Source organism: Zalophus californianus, chromosome 9 (genome assembly GCF_009762305.2).
Source record: "Zalophus californianus isolate mZalCal1 chromosome 9, mZalCal1.pri.v2, whole genome shotgun sequence".
Taxonomy (NCBI): Eukaryota; Metazoa; Chordata; class Mammalia; order Carnivora; family Otariidae; genus Zalophus; species Zalophus californianus.
This window is the reverse complement of record NC_045603.1, coordinates 73864551-73891169: the sequence shown is the minus strand read 5'-3', so window position 1 is coordinate 73891169 and position 26619 is coordinate 73864551. Positions and strand designations below refer to the sequence as shown.

General features: G+C 34.3%; 1 protein-coding gene across 5 annotated transcripts in view; it reads right to left on the bottom strand.

Annotated features, from left to right (window-relative positions):
* CPNE8 (copine 8) overlaps window positions 1-26619 on the bottom strand; it is a 227566-nt gene that overhangs the window by 13046 nt on the left and 187901 nt on the right. For 4 of the 5 annotated variants that reach the window (XM_027594830.2, XM_027594832.2, XM_035721795.1 and 1 more), the window contains 4 exons: window positions 23025-23206; window positions 16185-16312; window positions 3608-3710; window positions 1933-1990 (listed from right to left, as the gene is read on the bottom strand). In XM_027594830.2, coding sequence (XP_027450631.1) covers window positions 1933-1990; window positions 3608-3710; window positions 16185-16312; window positions 23025-23206 — 471 coding nt within the window. Of the gene's footprint in view, window positions 1-1932; window positions 1991-3607; window positions 3711-13932; window positions 16080-16184; window positions 16313-23024; window positions 23207-26619 lie in introns of those variants that run through there. The other variant, XM_027594833.2, reaches the window with a different exon arrangement.

Below are 26619 nucleotides of genomic sequence, written 5' to 3'. Positions count from 1 at the left end.
AAATGAGAAGGGACTGACTTTGAAATCCCTCTCACTAGGAGCAGCCTATCCTCAGTTTGAATGTAATTTCTCCCTGTGCTGTGATTAATAGGCCAGGCTCTGCCCTTGTAGAGAGGATAAAACTGTCGATAAGACTGAAGTCATTTAACCTTGGTGGAAAAAGAGTGACAAGTCTGATTCTGTGCAAAGTTTAACCCATATTCTCAAGCGCTGCATTGTTAGTAATAAAAAGCTTACATTGTGGTCTCTGAGTGATTCCTACATATTTTTTTTTTCAGTTTGGGAAGTCAGAGAGGAAAATGATGAATTATCATACCTTAAAACCCTAATAAATAATTCATTGGGAGCCAAAGAAATGAAGAAAATAAAGAGCTGTGGCAGTTGGATGAGGGTAGTGCTTGCTGCTTTGAATAGAAATATATGAGCAGAAATAGACACCAGGACGGGTCAGTGGCTCTGTATTCACACATGATGTGTGCAGGCTCTTAAGGAGCAAGTGACCGAGGTTAGGTCATACACCTAACCACAGACTTCCAGGATTCGGGGAGACCTGGCCTGGGATCTACCCAATGAGAGGTGCGTCCTTGAGGCAAAAGCAAATTAGTAACCGAAGGAGAAGGCATGAGTTAGTTTACCCTAGCCATCAGTGAAGTTTGTGAATTGCAGTCTATCACTGATAAATGCAGATGATCAAGTGCACAAAGCATTAACAAGAAAGATGTCTCTTAGCTTTCCTGACTCCAGAGAGGATGTCTCAAGTTCATGCCTGAAGTACGACGCAAACAGATGTGAATATTCAGAGGCTGAGAAAATATTAGCAGAAGCAGCAGCAGAGCTAAATGACTTTTGCTTTAGACACTGGAAGATTCTAATGATGCAAAGCATGACCAGCCAAGCATGGAATTGAAGGGAGAGGATTTCCAGGGTCAGCAATATAACAACTTTGCCTGTGGTGCTTTCTCTGAGATTGGCAGATCTACACTATCCTTACGGAGGAGGCTCTGGTGGTTCAACGAGAATCATCCCAGTGATGATCGTAATATAATTAACCATGTACGTGCCTAAATTAACCTGTAACGTACCAACGGTTATTCCAAATATTCTAAAATTATTCTCATTTCCAAAGTCCCAAGCTAAATAAACTGTCATTGTTAATGTCAAAACACCTGAAGCAGGTGAATACTAGGTGATCATGCAGTCGCCACAGAGTTCTCCTGAAAGGAATTCACCAGATGCCTGGGAACAGATTATCCTTAAAGAAGTTTACCCAGATCACTAGTTACACAACCACCTGTCACTTAATTGGCATTTGAACAAGGCCTAAGCCCAAACTCAGAACTACCCAGTCACTCAATTTAGCATAATTTTATAAAGTGTCATTAAATCTCAGATGGTCAGTTCCATTTTCATTTTACTTTGCTCTTTCATATGACAGAACTTATATATTTATAAAGCTAATGTCTATCAACTAGCCAGTGTCTGAAAACCCATTAAAGTAGCATACTATGCTTGTGCTAACATCTCTCTTCACAACCTAATGGTTTATTAATTTAGGGTTCATCCTCAAAGGTTTTTAGTGAACCCAGAGTGTATTTTGCCTTGGGAACAATAACTCAATTTATCACTCTGTCAGTCACAAAAAATATTATTTTGAGATGCAAACCATCTCCAATGGAATAGGAAGCTACATGTTGAATTAATCTATACCAGAGAGATAATGCCCTAGTCAGAAGACAATCTTTTCATTTGCTCAACTTAATAGACTTCACTGTGAGATATCTATATTTATGTCTATAGGTACATGGACCTTATATTCAGATCCACATTCATATTCACATTCTTATATACAAGAACGAGTGATAGGAATCTTAGAGCATAATGAATCAGAGTAAATAAACCCCCAAGGAATACTACTGAAATTTTATTACTCACCATCAAATTCTGCTGGTCCAACACCTACTATAATTATCGACATTGGAAGTTTTGAAGCCTTCAAAGAGAATACACAAGTAGTTCACAATTAAGAGATTGAGTTCTTAAGAAAAGAACTGAGTTTTAAGAAGAAAATAATATACTGCTTTGATATTTTTTCAAGATGTTCACTAAGATAGGTTTGAACATATTTAAAATTAACACGGAATAATATGTTCGATTCTACTCATTCTTTTTGAACTCTGTACACACACTTATTCAGTGGGACGTTCTTCAGGAATGACTGGCCTTGGACAATATAAAAAATAAAAAAGTATTGCTCATCTGCTTTCACTTGCTATTCTCAGCCAACATCTCCCTAAGCTGACCTTGGGTATCTTTGGTCACTTTATTCATGTTCTTGCTCCTCTCAAAAATCTTTCAGTTGCTAAATGGGGAATAAAAGGTACTATAGTTGTGAAACAGTAGTGCCCTTCTCTATCTCATTTACACCCAATGGTCAGAAAAGCAATTTTCATAGTAAATGAGTGAATACAAATAATAATTACAGAAAGTTATTATTAGAATAATTAATTTATGTATTAAATATCCATGAAATTGTGAGGGATACTGAATATTTGATGTAATAGCATTTTCCCATCATAGGTATCACTTACACTACGTAATCATTTAAAATAATTTAATGGTCAGAATATGAGATCTGGCAACAGAGAGATGGAAAGCTGACATGACCACATCTGCAGCTATGAAGTTCATCAAATTATGAATCATTGTTCCTCAGTATATCATGTCCTGTTAGTTTAAGCCTAAATTATTAAGTTCCTATTTTCAAGTGCACACTAATGCCACTGACCAGAACATAAAGAAAATCAAGATGAATTCAACCCATGTGTCCAGTTAAAAAATAACAAATAAATGTGTAAGCCTTTAGCTCTACTGCTTTTTATGTATGGTTTTTCTAAGTATATGTCTATAATTTTTTTTCCACATGTAACTTCTTTCCCTCCACCAAACAGCTAAGTGTATTTTCCCTATTATGAGATATGATAAGCAATTCATTCATGCAACCCATTTTTACTAAATGCCAACTTTGTGCCAAACATTGCTAAACTTGGAGTAGCAAGATAAGATATAATTCTATAGATTACAGTCTAGTAAATACAGATTTTATAGATTATAGTCTTATAAAGAAGACAATCAAATAATCATAAAAATAAATAACTAGGAATCATGACAAGAAGAATGGTTTGTGAATCAAGTCCAATCCCTTCAGTTCTATAGAAATCAGAATGTCAGTACAGTTCTCTTGTAACTGAAATGTGAATATTAAGAAATACTCCGTACAAATTTTAAGATTGTGTACAAGGACATCCAACTAGTAGAGGTAAATTCACTCATGCACATGAAGGTGACGCTATCATCTTATTTATTTTTATTTTTTGGGGGGGAAATAATTTTTTTACACCTCAGTTATCGACATCCCTCAGGTTAGTCCTTAAGGATTGATGGTACATTTGCATTTGAGCTGTCTGGATAAGGTTAAGAATGCAATCAGCTGCAAAGGCATGGGCATTTTGTTTCACTATTAAGTCAACTAAAGTAAACTCTGCTTATTCAACCTAAATAGCACCATGCTGTCACTTAGCCAGCCCAAAACTGAATGACCCCTACTCACATTGACTATGGACTCCTTGGTTTGAGCCATATCCGAGATAACACCATCTGTCACAATCAGGAGCACAAAATACTGGGAACCGTCTTTTACAGAAGAGGCATATCTAAAGCAATGAAAAGATAAAGAATACCACAGAAAATAAAACAGTTCCTCTGTATGTGATGGTTGCTAAATATAATTGCAGTAGTCAACAAACTTTTAATCTCAAGAAAATATTTAAGCATACGTTAGGAGTCTATATTATGCAAGCTCTCAAATAATATATTTTTCTGAAATAGCACACCAGAGTAACAGCAACTTTGCCACACGCCAGCACACAGACATGCCTACCTGCCTTAGAAATTCATTCACTAATACTAGGTGAGCTGGATGCAGATATGTTTAACACAAAAGAATGGATATAGCTTGCTGAAACAGATATCCTGGCTAAGCACCATTATGTGTATGATCTTCAGTAAATTACTTAAGCTAACTAAACTTTATTTCCTTGCCTTCAAGATCAAGATCACATGCCTCTGTATTGTTAATAAAGAAATTGCATGCATGCTACTCAATCTATAATACAGTTTTAAGAATGGCAGGAATAATCATAAGTATTTTTTGTTTTGAAGTAGACATAGGTGATGGTTGCACAACATTGTGAATGTGCTGAATGTCACTGAACTAACCTTCAACATGGTTACTTTTATGTTATGTGAATTTCACCTGAATAAAAAAAAATGCAATAGAAGAAACACTTTTGACATATCCATAGTTCAAGTTCTTAATATTTGTTAAATTGATGAAAGATGGGAAAAAGGATACCAAACAAAGACAAAAATTAGGTATATAATAAGAACATAATCTAGTACTTGAAGTTTATCAGTGTCCTCACCAAATAATACTCAGTAATTTACAGGAGAATTTTATGAATGTTATATTTTATTATATCTCTTTTTTTCCATTGTATTCTACATTCTGGGTATCTAGATTATATTCTCAACAATAATAACTTTTATGACTTTTTGTATATAATTAGTATGCAGGTCATATCTAGTAATAAGCAAGCATTATGGTACTCTTAGGAGATAGTATACAAGAAAACTTCGGTCTACTTCTGGAAAATCACTGAGTATTTATGTATCATAGAATCATAAAAAATAGCATCACAGAAAAACTGCGTTCAAGAACATGTCCATTGATTACCAATAAAACTCTTTCATAACCTGAAGTACTTGGGGGATCAAGTTAACAGATCAGGGACAGACCAAGAGCATCGTATGTCAGGGCAAAACTTATTTCTTAGAGAACAGAATTAACAACCACATGGACAAGAAAAATATGTACAACTTTGTCATACTAGAGAAATTAATAATTGCTCATGCAGCTAACAAAATGATAATTGTATAGACTGATCAGGGGAATACAGTTTAAGTGGCATGTTCACACCCTATAAAGATAGCATTGAACTGGTTCCACAAAGTACAGCCAGAAATACTCCCACAATATTCAACAACTTCAACATTAAGGAATTTATAAGTTTGGTGGTAACCCCATCAATGAAAAAACAATCCCAACCAGATCTGAGACTATTCTTCTATCTTATGATTAACTTTTTTTCTTAATAAAAGAACTCAGATAATCTCCCTCAGGTATTCATTTTTAATTTTAAGTACCCATTATTTTTTAAAAAGCATTTCTTACTATGCTTCAGAAATAGAGGGTTTTATATTTCATGTGATTAATGGGAAGCTATAAATAGTAGTGAGAAAAGCTTCTATTAGTTCAAGAATGTGGCTTTTCTGCTTTTCTTACCAAATGATGCTCTTAAAATGGCAAATTTTTACCAGATTTAAAAACAATACAGGAAGTTAAACATTATTCATTTTTATAAATATCATCCAAGTGGCTTAACTGTCTGATTTTTGGGGGGTGGGGTATTTACTTTTATTTCTTTTTCAACACTTCTGATCATCCATAAAGAAAGTCTCAGTTGTTAGTGTATTATTCCCAGCTTTACTGAGGTATAATTGATACACATAAAAACTACATAATTAAGGTATACAGTTTGATGAGTTCAGATGTATAAATTCATGTTACCATTAAAACAAGGTAATAAATATACCACTTCCAAATTATCTTTGTCTCCCTTTGTATGTGTGCACATGGGAAAAATACAATTAACATGAAATCTACCCTCTTAACAAAGTTTTAAGTGTACAATATTTTATTGTTACCCATGGGCATATCTTGGTTGTTGTGAATAATGCTGCAGACATCTCTTTGAGATCCTGATTTCAATTTTTTTTTGGATGAATACTCAGAAGTGGGATTTCTGGTAGCTCTGTATCTATTTTTTGAGGAATCTCTATGCTGTTTTTCGTACTGGTTGCACCAATTTAAAATTCCCACCAACCATGCACAAGGGTTCCAATTTCTTCACACCCTTGCCAACACTTGTTATCTTTTTGACTTTTGGTAATAGCCATGCTAACAAGTGTGAAGTGAAAATGATAGTTCATTGTGGTTTTGATTTGCATTTCCCTGATGTTAGCAATGTTGAATATTTTGTATATACCTGTTGGCCATTTGTATGCCTTCATTGAAGAAATGTCTGTGCCAGTCCTTTGCCCATTTTAAAAATCAGATTAGTTGTATTTTTGCTATTGAGTTGTAGCAGTTCCCTATATATTTTGGAAATTAACCCCTTATCAAATATATAGTTTGCAAATATTATCTCACACTCCACAGGTTGCCTTTCCATTTTGTTGGTTTCTTTTGCTGTGTAGAAACTTTTTAGCTTGATGCAGTCCCACTTGTCTATTTTTGTTTTTGCTGCTTGTGATTTTGGTGTCATACCCAAGAAATCACTGCCAAGACCAATTTCAAGGTTTTCTCTATGTTTTATTCTAGGAGTTTTATTGTTTTGGGTCTTGTGTTTAATGAATTTTGAGTTAACTTTTGTGAGTGGTAATAAAAGGATCCAATCTCATTCTTTTTCATGCATATGACCAGTCTTCCCAACACCATTTATTAAAGAGGCTATCCTTTCCCTATTGTGTCTACTTGGCACCCTTGTCAAAGATCAGTTGACCATATACCTGCAGGTTTCTGTCTGGGCCTCTCTATTCTGTTCCATTGGTATGTTTGCTTATATTTTACATCAGTGCCTTGCTGTTTTAATTATTGCACCTTTGCAGTATATCTTAAAATCAGACACTGTGATGCTTCCAGCTTTATTCTTTCTCAAGATTGCTTCAGTTATTCAAGGTCCAAGAAATATCAATAAGATTTTGATAGGGATTGCAGTGAATCTGTGGAACACTTTGGGTAGTATGGACATTTAAACATTAATTTTTCCAATCCATAAACATGGGATGTCTTTCCATCTGTCTGTATTTTAATTTCTTTCACTGATGTTTCATAGTTTTCACTATAAAAGCCTTTCACTTTCTTGCTTAATTTTATTCCTAAGTGTTTTATTTTATTTTTGGTGCTATTGTAAATGGGATTATTTTCTTAATTTTCTTTTCAGATAGTTTGCTGTTAGTTTATTGAATGCAATGTTTTTATAGGTTGATAATGTGTCTTACAACTTTACTGAATTCACTTCTCAGTTCTAATAAGGTTTGTTTTGTTTTGTTTTATTTTGCTTTGTTTTCTTCAGTCTTTTAGGGTTTTCTACATATAATATAAGATCATGTCACCTGCAAACAGATAATTTTACTTCCTTTACAATTTGGATTGCTTTTATTTCTTTTTCTTATCTAATTGCTCTGGGTAGGACTTCTAGAACTATGTTAAATAGAAGTGGGAGAGTGGGTATCCTTGCCTTGTTGTATATGTTAAAGGAAAACTTTTAGTTTTTTTTCTTTATCATTGAGTATGATGTTAGCTGTGGACTTTATTGCGTTGACCTAAATTGCTTTTGTACCTAGTTTGTTGATAGTTCTTATCATGAAAGAGTGTTGAATTTTGTCAAATGCTTTTTCTCTATCTCTTGAGATGATCATGTGATTTTTGTCCCTTACTGTTAATGTGGTATATCACATTTGTTGATTTGCATATGTTGAAACATCTTTGCATCCCAGAAATAACATCCTTCTTGGTCATGGTGTATAATTCTTCAAATGTGCTATTGTATTCAGTTTCCTAATAATATGTTGAAGATTCCATGTTTATCAGGGATGTTGGTCTGTATTTTCTTTTTTGTGGTACCTTTGCCTAATTTTAGTATCAAGGTGATGCTGGCTTCATAAAATGAACTTGGAAGTATTCCCTCTTTTATTTTTTTGTTAACAGTTTAAGAAGAATTGGTATTAATTCTTTTTTAAATCATTGGTAAGATTCACCTATGTAGCCATCTGGCCCTGAGCTTTTCTACGTTGGGAGATTTTTGGTAACTGATTCAATTTCCTTATTTGTTATTGGTCTGCACAGGTTTCTATTTCTCTTGATTTATTCTTGGTACATCATATGTTTCTAGGAATTATTCATTTCTTTCAAGTTGCCCAATTTGTTAGAGTACAACTGTTCATAATAGTCTCTTATGATATTTTTTTATTTCTGTGACATCAGTTGTAATGTCTTCTCTTTCATTTTTTATTTGAGTCTTTTTCTCCTTTGCTCTTAGTCTAGCTAAGAGTTGGTTAATTCTATTTACCTTTTCAAAAAACCAATTCTTGCTTTTGTCAATTTTTTTCTATTGCTTTTCTATTCTCTATTTCATTTATTTTTACACTAATTATTATTATGTCCTTCCTTCTGCTAAACCTGTGCTTTTTCTTCTTTTAGTTCCTTGAGATGTAAGTTAGGTCATTTAAGATTTTTCTCCTTTGTTCACATGTGGTGTTTATCACTATAAACTTGCCTCTTAATACTGTCTTTGTAGTATTCCATAAGTTTTGGTATATTGTATTTTCATTTATCTTGAGCTATTTCCCAATTTTTAAAAAAATTTTTTCTTTGATTCAGTGGATATTCAGAGTATATTGATTTCCACTCATTTATGACTTTTTCTGATTTTTTTCTACTGTGTTCAGAAAAGAGACTTGGAATGATTTCAATTCTTAAATTTAGTAAGATTAGCCTTGTGTCCTATAATGTAATCTATCCTAGAGAATGTTCCATTACTGCTTGAAAAGAAAATGTATTCTGGTGCTAGTGAGTGGAATATTCTGTATATGTCTGTTAGTCCATTTGGTCTAGAGTAGTACTCAAGTTTGCTCTTTCCTTATTGCTCTGAATGACCTATCCATTATCAAAAGTGGGGTACTGAAGTCTTCTATTATTATATTATTGTCTATTTTCCCTCCCCAGGTACGTCAGTTTTTGCTTTATATATTTAGGTGCTTTGATATTGGGTGCATACACATTAATAATGATTATATCTTCCTGTTGAATTGACAGTTTTTAAGAAAAATTTCATTCTTCTTAATAAAAATTCTATTTATTTAAGATTTACAACATGATTTGATATACACATATATAGTGAAATGATTATTACAGTCAAGCTAATAAACATATTATCTCCTCACACAGTTCCCATATTTACTTTGTTAGCAAGTTTCCAGTATTCAATACAGTATTTAACTATAGTCATCACACAACATATTAGATCTCTAGACTTATTCATCCTGCATAATGCAACTTTGTACCCTTTGACCCTACCTCCCTTCCCTTGGTACCCACCATTCCACTCTCTGCTTCTATGTGTTCAACTTTTTAAAATTCCACATATAAGTGAGATCATGCAGTTTTTTTTTTTTTTCTTTCTGTGTCTGGCTTATTTCACCTAGCATAACATTATCCAGGTTCATCCATGTTTTTACAAGTGGTAGGCTCTCCTTTTTTAAGGCCAAATAATACTTCATTTTTTGAAAGTTTCTCCCACTCTCACAAAACAGAGCATTCCTGTGAAAGTTCCCACAAGCAGAAATGGTATAAAGTAAAAAAGCAATTAGCATTAATTTATATGGAAAGATTGTTTGAGTGTTCCCAGACCTAAAAAATAACCTATCCTATCTTAGGCTTTTCTGATACATTAGGCTACATCTTGCTAACAGATGCACAGTGGAGGTAAAGCACAGATGCTCACAGATACAGTTCAAAGCTAAGGCACCTTGACACTAAGATGCTGAGTGTAGTTCCCAGGGAAAGAGCCCGGTGGCAACACTCTCACTGCTTATGATTCATGCTGCTTCTATAACAGCTTGCTGTAAAACAAACACTGAAATCTATAAATGCAAAAATCTCTGGATTTCTTTTGGTTAGTGAAAACACATCCTAATGTAGGATCTCTTGTAAAAGGTGAAGTGGTGTAATGGGAACTATTGAAAATGGAGGATACCTGTATATATCAATCAATATATCATATAAATTGACTTTTTTATTATGTAATGACCTTCTTTGTCTCTTGTGTCAGTTTTGACTTAAAGTCTATTTTCTCTAAGTATAGAAACCCCTGCCTGCTCTCTTTTGGCTACCATGTGCATGGAATATCTTTTTTCATCTCTTCATTTTTGGTCTACGTATGTCCTTAAATCAAAGTTGAGTCTTTTGCATATAGCATATAGTTTGGTCTTGTGTTTTCACCCGTTCAGCCACTGCATGTCTTGCTTGTTGAGCTTACTACATTTACATTTTGTTTTTTGTTTTTTGTTTTGATTCACCAGAAAGTATCCTTAAGAGAAGGGGAGAATATATTTCTACTGCCAAAAGAGTTAGGAAGAGAGCCTGAAGCAGATATAGTAAACTTGGAATTTCTCTCAAGTTTGTTGTTTTAATCTTAAAAATTCATAGGAATTTTACATTTTATTTTATAAAAATATGTGCTTGTATTCATGCTTTACATTTCTTAACTTTGAATGCTGTAGAAAGATACACGAGCTTATTGTGTGGCTCCCACTACTGCTAGATACACAAGTTTGAAAATAAATTTCATTTTAGTCTTTATCACCATAAGCACCATAAATTAATCTTTTAAAACTTTTCATGGTTTCTATGGCATTTGCGGTATGCACTGGCATATTGTTGTACTTTGCAAATAAATCTAAGTTTCAAACAAAAATCATATCTTGTGCTACCATTTATTCTAATTTAGTCTATTTTAAAGTATTATATATCTGAAATAAAATAATTAAAATGCTACAGAAATGTGTTAAGCAGAAAGTAGAGGCTGATCACATCTCAATCTGTCTTCAAGGAGGTAACACTGACATGTAATCTTCAGATTCAAATTATATTTTAAATGTATTAAAGAACCTTGCTGCTTAAAGGAATCTGATGATGAATCCTTTTGTAAACTGCATAATTAAAACTCCTATTATTAAAAGCCTGTTAAATGTCTTTTTTCAAATATAGGCAATCTATAATTTATATTTTAATATTACTATGATAAATCTGAGAGAGAGGTGAACTGTGTCAGGGTTTTGGAATTCAAATGCATTCCCCTGGAGTCTTTTGTCAAGGAACTTTCTAGGATTATGTTTATAAAATTCATAAATGGTTGGCTCAGATTTCTGGAATATTCTCTCAGCTTATTAGTAGTTCATAGAAATAGAGAGGACAACAAGACAAGATAAGAAACTGACTCAGGAATGTTTTATTTAAGTAGTTTAATTTTGATATACACAATGTATTAAATATTAATACTAAATAAAGGGATACATTTAAATATTTCAGTACAATGTAACAGTCATTTTTATATTGTTAAGTTGTTATCCAAGCTACTTTTGGCAGTGTAATGAAGTGACCAACTGTATCCACAATCATATGTAGTTCTGTTGCACTTTCTTTTATGTGTGCTTACCTCTGAGATAGAAGGGTTTAAGTATGTAATGCATCATAACATAGTTACTTGGAATAAGATTATTCTGTTTGAGATTTTAGCTCCACCACAAATGGCCACTCTTACATATCCATTTTGTCATCAGGAAAGTAGGAATAATAACACTACTGGCACCTCTTAGAGTTGTTGTGAAGATTAAAAGAAATATTCCAGATGATAGCACTGAGCACATTGCCTGAGATAGATTATAGGCTCAAAAATGAAACTTAATTTTAGTTGGTTATCTGGATCTGGATATCTAGGTACAAAAATCTAGTCAATAGTTAGAAATTGGTAGATTTAAAAAACTGAAATGTGACAGCCTCAAAATAAGTAACTGGTTAGGCACAAGAAACAAAATGACTAGTAGTGAGGAAACAATACATACTATTTAAGTCAGGTGAAGAAAATAGTAAAATTTTCATGATAGCCTGAAAAGATCATTGACATTTTCAATGGTATATTAGATTATTTTGAAGTAATAAGCTGGTAAAATATACCAATAAAATATTTGAAATAACTTGAAGTTACTGAGGTAGAATTCCAGATGAAGAGAAACTTTTGAAAAAGTGACCTAAACAGGAATGTAAAAATAGTAATTGCCATCTCCAAGGGGGCACTGAGGTTAGTCGGGGATGAGTAAACCCCACTTTATGACAACCACGTCTCTATAAACACATGATTTCCTTAACACGTTTCTTCCTACCGTTATTAATTAATGAGATTTAAGCATAATGTTATAGACATTAGATCTCTTAGGAAAGGATTTCTCTGATTTTAAATTTGTTTTCAATGCACAACATAATGGTGATACATTTCTTTTGGTAGGTGTGATAGTCTTATGTGTCAACCTGGTTAAGCTATGGGAGCCAGTTATTTAGTCAAACACTAATTAAGGTATTCCTGTGAAGGTATTTTGAAAATATAGTTAATATCTACAGTTGGATAACTTTAAGTAAATGAGATCATCCTCAAAAATGTGGGTGGGCTTCATCCAGTCAGTTGAAGGCCTTAACAAAAACTGGTTTCCCAGAGAAAAAGGAATTCTGACTCAAGACTGCAAGGATACAATATCCTGCCTGCATTTCCACCCTATCAGGTTGCCCTACAAATTTCTGATTTGTCAGTGCCTGCCACTGCATAAGCCAATTCTTAAAAATAAATTTATCTATATATCTGTATTTATATGTCTTATTAGTTCTGTTTCTCCTGAGGACCCTGACTGATATAGTAGGTATCAATCACAATTACATTTTCTATAGGTCATTAACACTAACTAAGCATTATCATTAAGAGTTCCTTTAGTTCTCTGTTATAAACTTAATTAATTTTTTTAGAGAGAGAGAGCATGCAAGTGGGGAGGGGAGTGACAGAGGGAGAGAGAGAATCTTAAGCAGGCTCCACACTTTCTTGGGGTTGGATCTCACGACCCTGAGATCATGCCCTGAGCTGAAATCAAAAGTTGGACACTCAACCAACTGAGTCACCCAGGTGCCCCTAAACTTACTTATTAAAATGTAGTCATAATGCATGGCATATAGAAAATTCAATTAAATTAACAGGTGTGAGGGTCTGGGTGGCTCAGTCGGTTAAGCGTCTGCCTTCAGCTCAGGTCATGATCCCAGGGTCCTGGGGTCGAGTCCCACATCGGGCTCCTTGCTCAGGGCGAGCCTGCTTCTCCCTCTGCCTGCTGCTCTCCCTGCTTGTGCACTCTCTCTCTCTCTCTCTGACAAAATCTTTAAAAAAAAGAATCAAAATCAAAATAAATTAATTAATTAACAGGTGTGGATCTATCAGTAAATGTAAAGTATTGGGCTTTATGTTGGTTTATAACATATATATTATAAATTGTATTATTATTATATCATTATATGTAATGAAGTCACAATTCCTGTCCTTGGTGGGGAAAAGATCTACATGTAACAGTTGAGTAGGATTAAATTAGTGTTTTGATAGAGGTATTCATGGAATGACAATTCAGAGACCAGAAGTAATGACTCTCTATGACTGGAGTACAGCACATTTGGGAGAACATGGGGGGAAATGAGGCTGGATGGGTGGTGGTAGCTGGATATTAAAAGTTCTTAAATACCAAGCTAAAGTGTTTGAACTGAAATTTGTGACAGAGCATCAAGGATGTTGAGTGGAATTTTTACATCATCTGAAATGCTGTTCCCCAGACAACTCTATGAAAGGAAAACTGATCAGGCAGGAAATTAGAGGCAGGGGTTTGGAAAAGCTCAGAATAGCACATAAAACTTTCAAGTTTGAAAACATGATGCTTTGGGTCATGACTCACAATACTGTCGTCTCAATGTTATTGTAAAAGTCAATAATCTTACCACATATATTTCGGTTCTAAAAATAAGCATAACCTTAAAATTATTATTCTTAAAAAGAATAAGAATAAGCATTCTTCAAAATGTTTACAGAAATTGCAAATAACTAAATAACTAAGTACTTTTTAGTATTTAGTTGGGAATGGTTATGAATTACAAATAACAACTTTTATCAATATAGAAAACACACTTTTTAAGAAGAAAAAATCAAGCAAATAAAAAAGCAGGCTATACATTTGCTTTTAACTTTACAGAAAATATTTTTAATGACAAATATCTTAACATATACAGAATTCATTTATTAGACATTTGCCAAGTACTTACCTCCTATATGAGCATGGTGAAGCACTGACGGATGCATTTAAAAGTGCCAAATTCTCAAGGAATTTTGTTTAGACAGGGGTCATACATATTGTAACTATGGCACTTTTCATGATTTAGAACAAAATAGTAGCTTGTCTTTTAATTGATAAATATTTTGGATGGCAATTTTGGATCAGACAGAAATCATGTCTTAATAAAAAACTTAAAAATTAAATGTTATTCTCAAAGATAAAGTAAAAGAGAAAAGCATTTCTTATAAAGCTTCATAATAAGAGTAGATACATGGAACTTCAGATCATATTGGAAGGAAAGATGATTCCCCAAAAGCCATATCTTATGTGTTTCTTATTTTCTCTCATTAAACAATAACAATGATGAATTATTAGATTACAGATGATTGTCAGAGCCTGAAAGTATTAGCTGGCAACTACCCTTATATTTGAGAATTTTTTAAAATGCTGAACAAAACATGACAAATTGTATGAGGACAATGTAGAGTCTATAGTTTTAAATGGTATATAGAAAAGCACCTAGAAATTTTATATCGAAAAGTTTAACTCTAATAGTAGAGATTTCCAGGATAAAAGATATAAAGTTAACTGGTAAGCACTCATGAGAACATTTATAATAACCAGCATGAGTCTGCACAAAGTAAGTCCTATCATTTTTCCTCTATCTTTTTATAAAAGACAGTGATCTGTATGGTAGTGTGTGAGAGAGAATGAGAGTCAACTATAATTTATTTTGTGATAACATTATTTTTTAATACTAGTTCATTTGACAACCCTCAAAAAACTAGGAAATAAAATACAGATAACACTAGTTATATAGGCTAATACAATTAGCTAGGATATGGTTTTCATATGACAGGTAATGACCCATTAGTGGATTTTGAAATCAATTTTGTGGGTCGAGATCTGTATTAAACAAATAAAAAGAGTAACAGAAAAGAACAGGACACCATAGAAATAAAGAGGAAATAGAAGATAAGGATGGTACCACTTCATAAATAATCCTTTTTTTTTTAGGTGTGTGTGTCCGGGGATGAGATATGAAATTCATAACTTAAAACAGATTGTGGATGAAAATATTTCAAAAACCTGAGCCATAGGGTCACACTCAGAGAATGGTCATCAATGTATCACTGTCAACCTTCGGTGGACTTCCACGGGAGAGTTCTGCTGGGGTCAGCCCTGGGTACAAGGGTATTTTAGTATCTTGTCTGTGTCCCAGATAATGGAAAGGAGAACACATTTAAGTCACTTGTGATGTCCAATATGGAGATGATATAGTACCAGAATCTTTAAACAGAGAACTGAGGTTTCTTGTCACCTTTTGGGCATTGATCCACTTACCCAAATGCAGTGTATTTTCAAGTTCTGACTACATGTTGGGAAGGATACAAAAGCTATACATTTTTCATTTTCTAAAAATAAGGCAGTGTTTCAGAGGATTTGCAACTGGGTCAAACTTTTTAGGGATTTTAAAAATGGTGTCTAATTTATTTATTTATGCACTGATGAAAAAAATGATAAACAAATGTATACAGATTTTTACATTTAAAACCTTTTTCCAGAACATGTAACTGGAATCATAAGCAATTATATTCTGATCTCAATACTATGTACTATATACAGGTAGAGCTCTGGGAATTTTTAAAATTAGCTATTATATTAATTTCAAAGAGGTTAAAATAATGTGCCCTATATATCACTAAAAGGTTTTAGTTGTCTTCATGGTCTCTTATTACTTTCATGTTACTATGGAATGTGATATTAGATTGAATGATTTACACTGCTGAGATCATAACTGATCTTGTTATTGCTCTCATGGCTGCCTTTTCAAAGAATAAAACACTTCTTGGTTGAACAAATACAGGTCCTGATAATAACTCAGTGTTATATTCTTCACTTGAGACTTTGATGTAAAGTTCTTAGCAACGTATTATGATAGCTCAGTGGAGACTCTTTCCACTGTTATCTTTTTCCTCACTTTCTTGGAGCTAAATGAGAAGAAAACACCTTTCATTTGTGGAGTCATGGTAACATATTATAATTTCACTGCAGTCTGGTACACTGGAATAAATATCTTGTCTACTTCCACTTACCTTGCTACATGATTAATTACAGGAGCAAAATTGGTTGGCCCATACAGTTGCACAGATTTCAGACTTCTATAGTAAGCCTCCATGACCCCCTCAATGCCATCACAGTAGGGGTTTTGAGGGTTCCCATTCTGTGGAATTGACAGGCAAAAAAGAGTAAAAATTAGTAGTGTCTGCAAAGATCAACCGAAAAAGAAAAAAGATAGGTTGACACTCAAAGATGTTTTGGAAGCATAGTCATTTATGTAAGAGCAAAAAAAATAAATTAAGTGATCAACAATAGATTACAATATATTATAAAAGTTGTGATATGATGAATCTAATATATAAGCATTAAAAATTGATACTCTTCAAAAGAAGAACCACAGAAAACTCTAAATAATCTTGAGAAGCGAATATCACAACATTCTATAATTAATGTCTTCATTTACACATGTCTATGTACGTGTAGAGATGAACATATAAAAACCCTGAAAAGAAGTAAATAAAATATTAACAGTGGTTAACTCAGGGTGGTTAAATATAATTGGTGACTTTTATTTCATTCTTTAAAACTATTCAATATTTCCCAACTTTTCTGCAGTGACATCTATTAAAATCAAGAAAAAAAAATCACTATCCATTCAGTTTTACCTTATAGAAGGCAAAATACAAAATATCTGCCGCGTGCACATTTTCAGGTCACAACTGATAACCCCAAGGAGAGAAGGGGTCTGAGGGAATGTAATTTGGTGCAAAAATTATCAAGAGAAGGTAAAATGAAAAGAATCAAGGAAACATTCATGTTGTCCACAAGAAGTGGAGCTTGCCACTAAGTTCTTACTCGGGAGAAGGCACCTAGAAGCGCAAGTTCATACCTGGAGACCTAGACTAGTTTTTTCACACCTTGAATGCTTTGTTATTATTAAGTTAAATTCTCCTAGTCCAGATCTTGCAAATTACATATATAAAGCAGTGTATTAGTTATCTATTGCTTTATAGCAGATTACCCCAAAAGTTAGTGGCTTAAAACAGTAATTATTTATTATCTCAAACATTTTTTGGGTGTCAGCAGCAGCTTAGCAGGTGGTTCTCGCTCAGCATTTCTCATGAGTTTGCAGTCACTATGCCAACCTGGGCATCTGAGAGCTTGACCAGAGCTGCAGGACCTGCTTCCAGGAAGGTTCACTTACATGGCTGCTGGCAGGAGGTCAACGTGGTGTCTATATATGGCTACTTGAGTGTTCTTACAACATGGCCGCTAACTTCCTCAGAATGAGCAATCCAAGAGAAACAACAAAAAGGAAGCCCCAACACCTTTTATAAGCTAGTCCCACAAGATGCACACCAATATTCTACTTTACTCTCTTTGCTAGAAATGTATCACTAAGTATAGCCCATGCTCAAGGGAAAGGGAATTAGACTCCACCTCTGGAAGGGAGGAAGGATAAAAAAATGTAGATATGTTTAAAACACTAGAGACAGTAATTATATTTAAACAGAGTTAACAATAATTTCAGCATGAATGTTTTTATCTGAACAATCACAAATGACAAGTAATTTGTAAATAAAATTTGTTGAATTCTATATACTAAGCTTTACATTAAAATATTTACATATATTAGACAGTTTTTATAACAACCCTAAAAAAAAGCAGATAAAATATTGTCATTATCCCCACTTTACAAATGAAAAAATTAAGGCCCTGAGAGTTTAGTGTGTCCCAAGATTACACAACACAAATGAGAGGGCCAGTATTTGAACCCTCAGTTTAACTTCAGAGCCTAATCTCTCTTTTTTTAAAAAATATTTTATTTATTTCTCTGAGAGAGAGAGCATGAGCACAAGCAGGGGGAGAGGCAGAGGGAGAGTGAAAGGGAGAAGCAGACCTGAGCAGTGAGCTCGATGTGGGGCTCAATCCCAGTCTCCTGGGATCATGTCCTCAGCTGAAGGCAGCCACTTAACTGACTGAGCCACCCAGGCGCCCCTAGAGCCTAATCTCTTAACCACCACCATGCCACCACGCTTTGAAATCCTAAGCATTTTGAAAGACAAGGGATCTTAGGAAACTAAGGCAGATGTTATCAACCACTTCAATTTTGCCATATACCCACTTTTTCCTTCTAATTTTGTTTTTTATTCAAATTTTTTAAATTAATTGACCACCATGTAAATTTTTAAAAACATAAAAATAATAAAAAGCCTCTTATATAATAATAAAGACATTTTTTATAGTTCTATACCATAAAATTGGCTACATTAATTGATTGAAATTATAATGTAAAAGTTTAATATTTAGCACAAAGCAGTTAATGATTGCTTTTGATGTTAATCTGAACTGAACCTTCCTTTAAATAAAATTTTACAGTATTCTTTTCCCCTGATAAGATATGAAGCTAATTAAAATTAAAACTCATTATTGATTTTGAACATATAAAAATGTATTCTATATCTGCCTTAAGGGAAGAAATACAAATCAGGATAGTTCTGAGCAACTTTTTCATCATCATTTTAACACTTTAAGTAAGGGTTTATATTTCTAGAAAATAATATATTTTCTTTATTCCTGTGGAACTGAAATTGCAACAAGGTGACCATTTTTCCCATCATTTCATTTCTTGGTGGAAAGATAATCATTGGATGTTCTATTCATCATTATGGAATATTTAAAGCACTGATTTCTGCATTAGTCCTAATTCCATAATAAATTGCTCTAAGAATTCCTCATATGCTTTGGATGATAAGGATACTTAGGACATAAAATTATACATTCTTTTTAATATATGCTTTGCATTATGTCAGGATTATTTAAAATAATTTACAGCTATTAAAATGAGATTTTCCTCTTAATGACAAAGTTGTAATGAGTTATGAAAAGGTTTTTTAAGTCTAAAAACTCATTTCACAAAATAATTATGTGTGTTAGTTACTAATTACTAACAAGCAATTAATTTTTACTTGTTAAAACAAATTAAAATAAGCTTATGTGTGGCTCTAGCACAAAAGTAAAGCACAGGATATTTTTGAAAATAAGTACATTCAATTTTGTTGTTTATTAATGAAGAGGGCAGCAGATGCCCTATTTTATCTTTCCATTTTAACTAACAACCTTTCCCATATATAAAATAATGAATGTTAATTTGTAGAACACATAGAACATAAAGAACAGAATTCAAAATGAGCACTAATCCCACCACGCAGACTTAAGTGGGGAAGGATGTCCGTCTCTCAACCATCTTTCCCTCCATTTGGCTCCCTGAAAACTTGTACTGAGGATTTAGAGTCAGTTCCAAGAGAGAAGACTATACAGTCTCTGTTGCTGCCTAGAGCCTATAACACTTTTCAGCAGGGCTAACAAGTTGACAAAATGCTGAAAAGAAACTCTAAGGAGTTGTCTCTTTACTCTTTGAAATGGATCCGTTGCTGCCCAGAGATTGCTTAGGTGGGGAGAAGCTGCAAGTCTCCCTTTTATTCAATAAGCAAACATCTGTTGAGCTTCTATCTTATGCATACAGTGTTAAGACCCTTGGTTGTTAAAACGATAGCATCTAGATGGAAGAAAAGATATACATATCAATATTAAATTGCACAGGTTTCTATAAATGCCAAAATAAGCGAAAAGTAGGCCAGCACTTTTAGAGCTCTAGTAGGAGAAATCACTTGGACAGGTGTAACCACTTCTCTATTGATCACTTCAGGAGACTTTCTTTAAAGGGTCACTGGCCCCATGTCCATTACGAATATCTCTTCTGATGCTCTACACTATTATTATATTTTGTTATAACAACTTAAGGAGTCCTCAGACTCACAATGCGAGGAGAGCAATGACTGCCTTTTACAACCTTTGTGCTAAACATGGTGGTACCAGGACATTCTTTCTTTCTTTCCTTTTCTATTCCCTGTTCTTTTTCCGCTATGGAATATATGTATATGCTTATTCATATTTCATAGGAAAAGCTAGGGTTTATCGGAGACCCTTTTGAGTAACAGCAAAGAAAACATTAAAAATTACATTTTTCTGTTCAACTTTCAACATTTGCGCTAGGCCTAAATTCACCAACTAGGGTTTATTTAATTTTTTAGAAGGCTTCCCTTGCCATCTGAAGATTATTTGAACTTGGTTTGATAAATAAATATTTATGAATCTGTATCACAAATTGTTACCATGAAAATATGAGGGTTTGTTAGGATTACAGACTACATTAATTGCCAGAATGACATGGGACTGGTTTTCCTATTTGCCATTTCAGCACCTATAGATATATACTGCAGTTGTTTAGGATGAGGTTAACAGAAAACCGTAGCAAAAAATCAAATCAAATACTGTCTCATTGAAGACCTACTTAACTCTTCTGCCTTACTTACCCAAGGGAAAAAAAAAAGTGCTTTGAAAGAATTAATTGGTCAGTGCTGTTAAAATTCATTCATTATCATCATCGTTTTCAGCTTCAATTTGGGAGACTATTTTTTATATCCTTAAAGGGGTATGATCTCCATCCTGTAAGTATTTGAACTGGGTTCAAAGAATTGTTTAAGATGCAAATAATAATAAAAAATCCTTCCTTGGCAATAGATATTGGCATAGGTTTTTTTTATAAGAAATGAATTTGGAGGTAGGAAAAGCAGAAAAATAGAGGATTAGAGAGAGATAAAAGGAAAAAAAATCACACACAAGGGTGAGAAGAAGTGTATGGAAGGAAAAATTAATAAACCTCATTTAGTTTAACATAATTATTCCTTTTCTTAAGCTTTAAAATAGCTCATGACCTTTTTCCTGAGGCACTTAAGACTTAGCATCACATGAGTGACTTTCATGGTTTTATAAGTTTCTGGGAAATTTTAATTCTCTAAGACACAACAAAATCCCAATAGATATTCATTTTTATATGACATTGGGAAAGTGGCATGTGGGCTAATTCATGGAAAAAAGAATTAAAGCCTCCAGCAACCTTTCTTGCAATTGTGCGCATACCGGAACAGAAAAGCAAGGAAGAATATAGAAATAAAAATGTAAAAATACTGCTCTTAAAAGATATTTAAGGAAGTTTAAATCTAATCATATAAAAGTTCTGTGTGTGTGTGTGTGTGTGTGTGTGTGTGTGTGTGTGTGTGTGTGTGTCCTGATCAATATCATACCATGGTGTTAATAAAGCACATATTCGAGAGGTGGGATTGATTATAGGTACTGTTATAAAATGTGCTTTAATAGCAGTTAAAGAGCATGTATTCTAAAATAAGACTGATCTGGGTTCAAGTCCTGTCCTCCAGAACCCCGGTTAACTGCTGCTATGCTGCCGAACTGAACTATCCGACACTTGGGCAGGCACTCTTCAGTGTATTCAGTATGTGTGGCACTTGCTAGAGTAGCGCTATGTGATAGTCGTAGAAACTTTATGAAGATTATGTAAGAAAAGGATTGTAAAGTATTTGGCTTCATAATCAGTAACTACTCAATAAATGGTAGTATTATTGTTTATTTTTGTCTGCTTTGCTTGAGAACTTCAAAAAAAAAATCTCTCTGATCATGCATTGCTTTTGTAACAAGAATAAAAACAAGAAAGGCCTTCAAAAATAATGGGGATGGGGCGCCTGGGGGGCTCAGTTGGTTAAGCGACTGCCTTCGGCTCAGGTCATGATCCCGGAGTCCCGGGATCGAGTCCCACATCGGGCTCCCTGCTCGGCGGGAAGCCTGCTTCTCCCTCTGACCCTCCCCCTTCTCATGTACTCTCTCTCTCTCTCATTCTCGCTCTCTCAAAAAAATACATAAATCTTTAAAAAAAAAATAATGGGGATGGAAGAGGTTACTTCTGAAATGTATAGAGGGTAGGAAGGCACTTCTAATGAAAAGCTAAAATTTTTCCAAAATGAGAGCCAACCATTCCTATATTGATTTTCCCATTATTTTATCAGAAAGTGCAGGGAGAGTAAGGCTGACTGGATCCATAAGCATTATGTGTGTGGGGTTTATTCTGAAGGTAGAATGCAGTACATTGCTCATCTAAAATCACGCAATATGAACTAGATCTATGTAAAGATGAACTAGATAAATATTTATTCCAGTCATAGCTACTCCATTATATTGAAATCATAATTAGCTATCACCATAATTATTGCTTCACATTAAAAAAATAATTCTAGCCATAACTATTCCTTTATATTTGAAAAGATATGCCATTTTCTTAGATGGTAGATTAAGACAGCCATCCATTCTTTGAGATAGTCTCCCCCTGAGAGGTGAAGGTTACTTGGAAACTGGGCTGGCCTTAGTGACTTGCATAACCAAGAGAATTTAGCAAAAACAACTTTCTGAGACTTCTAATGCTATGGTGTAAAGAAACCTACAGCTTCTGCCCCAGCCTGTTAGAGAATACTCACTGTGGGGAAGCTGGCTGCCATGTATGAAATCTGACTACCAAGACATGGCCATACCGTGATGAGGTCCATGATAACCACGTGGACAGGTTGTAAGTAGAAAAAGGGAGAGACGTCCAGGCAACCCAGCTATTTCAGTCATCCTATCTTGAGCATCAGACAAGAGCAAAGAAGCCATCTTAGGGGATATGTTAACCACCCGAGATGTGACATGGAGAAGTACTGAGTCATCCAACCCACAGCAGAATGAAGACCAGGTATGTGGTTCTAGTTGAATAATTCCAGCCACCTCTAGCCAATCAAGCCATCCTAGGTAAGGTCCTAGACATCTTGAATAAACCACCTCCTATTGTATTGTGCTCAAATTCCTGAACCCCAAATCATGAATATAATGGCTACATGACTGACTACAGCATAAGCAGTAAGCCAATATTAAAAGATCCAACAAATTATTTTTTTTCAAGAGATCAAATCCTTGTGATATATTCTTACCAAAGCAAATTCATGCGATATCCTTCCATCTGGAGGCAGTTTTGCACCAAAGCCTAGAGCTGGGAACATTTTATCACTGTCGTAATCTTGAACGATTTCTCCCACTGCTTTCAGGGCCATTCCATAGGCATTCAGTTGGTAAGGATTCATGTAGTGGAGAGAAGTGGGCTGGGCAGGGTTGCCTGATGACAGAAAAAAATATTTCAAACATGACTGATCAGGCTAAAGATGTCATTTTTTTTTACATTTTTCTTGATGCCTATTTCAGAATGAAATACTTAAAATTATGTTTTCTGCCTACATCCATATTGTATCTAATAATTTCTTTTGGTTGGAGATTAACATAGAAATATTTATTATATTATATCAGACATGTATAAGGCTTTCCAAAGATATGCCAAAGCATATGCAGATTTTTTCAGAAATTATTCCTCATTGTCAATGCCACGGGCTACTCCTGAATCTCAGTTACAGAAGAAGTATTAAAGTACTTTTGTTAAACTGATTTTATAGTCATCTTTATCTAAAAAAAAAAAGCATGTGCCTTTAGCTTGAACCCTTATGTTTATAATTAGAGAACTATGAAGCCTTCCCAAAGTTCTATTACAAATATAAATGGAATATTTTAGAAATATCTCAATTTAATCACTTAAAAAGGAAAGCATAGTGATTTTTAAATTCAAGCTAATTAAATATCTATATCTGAAAAATGATTCAGAGTTTCTAACTAGACATTAAACTAGGAGCCAGAGGCTCAGAGTTCAATCTTGCAATTTCCAAGACAACACCTATAAAATGTCTGCAATAAATCCTACCACAGTGTTAACTGGAAGGACAAAATGAGATTATGTATGTGGAAGTGATTAAAAATAATAAAGCACCATAGAAATGTAAGGTTTAACTGCTACTGTTATTACTGTCTGGGTCAGCCACAAGGTTCTGAAATTTCAATATACTTCTACTACGTAAGATGTTGCATTTGAGTAGAGATGAATTTGAGAGAGTAATATAAGTGCTACCACTCAAAACACATTGAGATTCACACTGAGTTGCCCTAATTACCAGCACAAAGGCTGCTTGAAAGTCCATATAGTTTCTTAAGTGAAAATGGAAAGTTAAATGGGACTTGTAATAGCATATAAAGCTCAATTCTACATTAAAACATTGCCTGAAGGAGGAAAGCCTCGGGGCACACAGTTCTTTTCTGATAAGAAAAAAAAAAAAATAATAATAAGCACTTGAGATCCGGAGAGAAACAAAATTAAGAAGCGATCTCCCCTTGATTTATAATACATATAATTATACACAGAACATTTCTGGTCTAAAAATAATGCATTGCACAAATGCATTTATATTTACAAACGGTTACCGGCATTTAAGGGCTAGTTCCACATGACAAAATTTCTGAAAAAGTTATCTTCTGACCAAATGGCCTTAACATTCATTCCCCTCAATTTGGTTGAACTTTGGAAAGGTTTCTTCATAACTGTAGGCCCCTGACCTTCCTTTTCTTAGAGCATTTGCTTTAGAAAACTTGCATTTGTAAATTCTTTCTCTGCACCTTTGAGATGTAAATCTCCTACAACCCAGGGCTGTTTTTCTCCAGGACCCGGGAGCCTTCCATGAAATGTAATCATGGAGAAAGACAGTACTCCTGTCCCCTAGTCTCTTTGCGAAGGTAGGAGCCTAACTTTAATAAGTGCTAATTAGTAAACAGACCAATGTCCCCTCTAATGTCCCTCAGCATTTTCCATTAGATCACGGCAGTACTTAAAATCCCTCCCACCTTTTGTTTTGGAGGTGTTGGGTTCAATTTTTCCCTTGTATCGCAAAAGCCTTGACTTCTGTGGCAACAGTCCTGATTAAAATCTTCCTTGTCTGTTTAAATTACCTGGTGCAATTTTTCAATGACACTCTCTTCTAAAGTTAGAATTTTGCACTTGATCAAAAGCCCACTGGAGCCACAGGGGGGCAATATCATTACTTGACTAAGTGGTTATTTAACATAACTTTCAAATATAAGAATTGTTACCCAATGGCTGCAATATGGCAACAAAGTCCATTTTATTAAGAAAACTGGAACTTAAAATGGAGATACAAATATCATTCATACCGCAGCATGTCTAAACATCTTCACCCACCATGCATAGCAGGGCTGGATCCCATCCATGCAAATATGTTGCCTGTCTCTTTCTAGCATCTTCATCAGACCATCTCTTCACTGTATCACTAATGAGATCTTCCTTCCTGTCTCTACCTCTCAAGTAGCCACCCTGTCCTGGAAGTCGCTTTACTCCCCTCCAGCTTATGTTTTACTTGCACCAGACAGCCTTCCTTGCTTATTCCAGCCCTTATTGTCTTTCCTCTCCCACTTTTAGGACTCCTGTGCTCTGCACCACAAAATATGGCGATTAAAAATCTGCCACATTGACTGTCCATTCCTTGAATCTGGGACCACATTTGTGCCACCTCTGTATATGCACCAATGCATATGAACAATGAATTTGTGGTAAGTTGATAACATTGGGAGGCAATAATATCCATGATAATTATAATAGCATGGGATCTAACATGTATTAAACACCTTACTTCATTATCTTTCTTAACCTTTCAACAAACCTATGATGTAGGTACTTTTTTATTATACCCAATTTTCAGATTAAATGCTTTACGCCTAATCACACTGTAAAATTTGGTAAAACTAGAACGTAAATCTAGGCAATCTGATTCCATAGCCCTTATTCATAGCTAGAACTCTATACTCACGATTTTGTAATATTTTAAACACTGGATATCATCAAACTTATATCTGATTTTGTCTTAGACGTATATTATGCCTTTATTAAAAAATCACACGTGACTACACTTTTTAAAAAGCTTTATTGAGATATAATAAGATATAACTTACAATTTAACCATTTAAAATATACAAGTGATTTTTAATATACTCATAGATAAGTACAACCATCACTCCAGTTTTAGAACATTTTTATCACCTCAAAGGGAAACCCTGTACCTCTTCACTATCCCTCCCCTTATCACTCCATCCAGCCCAGCTCCAAACAATGATTAATCTTGCCATCTCTATTAATTTGCTTATTCTGGACATTACATATAAATAGATTCACATAGTATGTCGTCTTTTGTGACTAGCTTCTCTCACTCAGCATAATGATTTCACGGTTCATTTATGCCATAGCATGTATCGGTAATTCATATTTCATTCCTGTTTATTGCTGAATAGTATTCTCCTGTATGGATAGACTACATTTTAAAATCATTTGTAGGTAGCTATCCTGCTGTCCCAGCTTTGTTTTTTGAAAAAGACCATTCTCGCCCCGTTGAATTGTCTTGGTACCATTCTCAAATCAATTAAACTTAGACTCATGGGTTTATTTCTGGAAACTCCACTCTATTTCATGGCACTATATATCTATCTTTACACCAGCACCATGCTTTCTTGGTTACTGTTGCTTTGTAGCAAGTTTCAAAAATGGGAAGTAAGAGTCTTTCCTCTTTGTTCTCTCTTGTCAAGCCTGCTTTGGTTCTTCTAGGTCCACATGAAATTCTGGGGCATCCATTTATGCAAAACAGG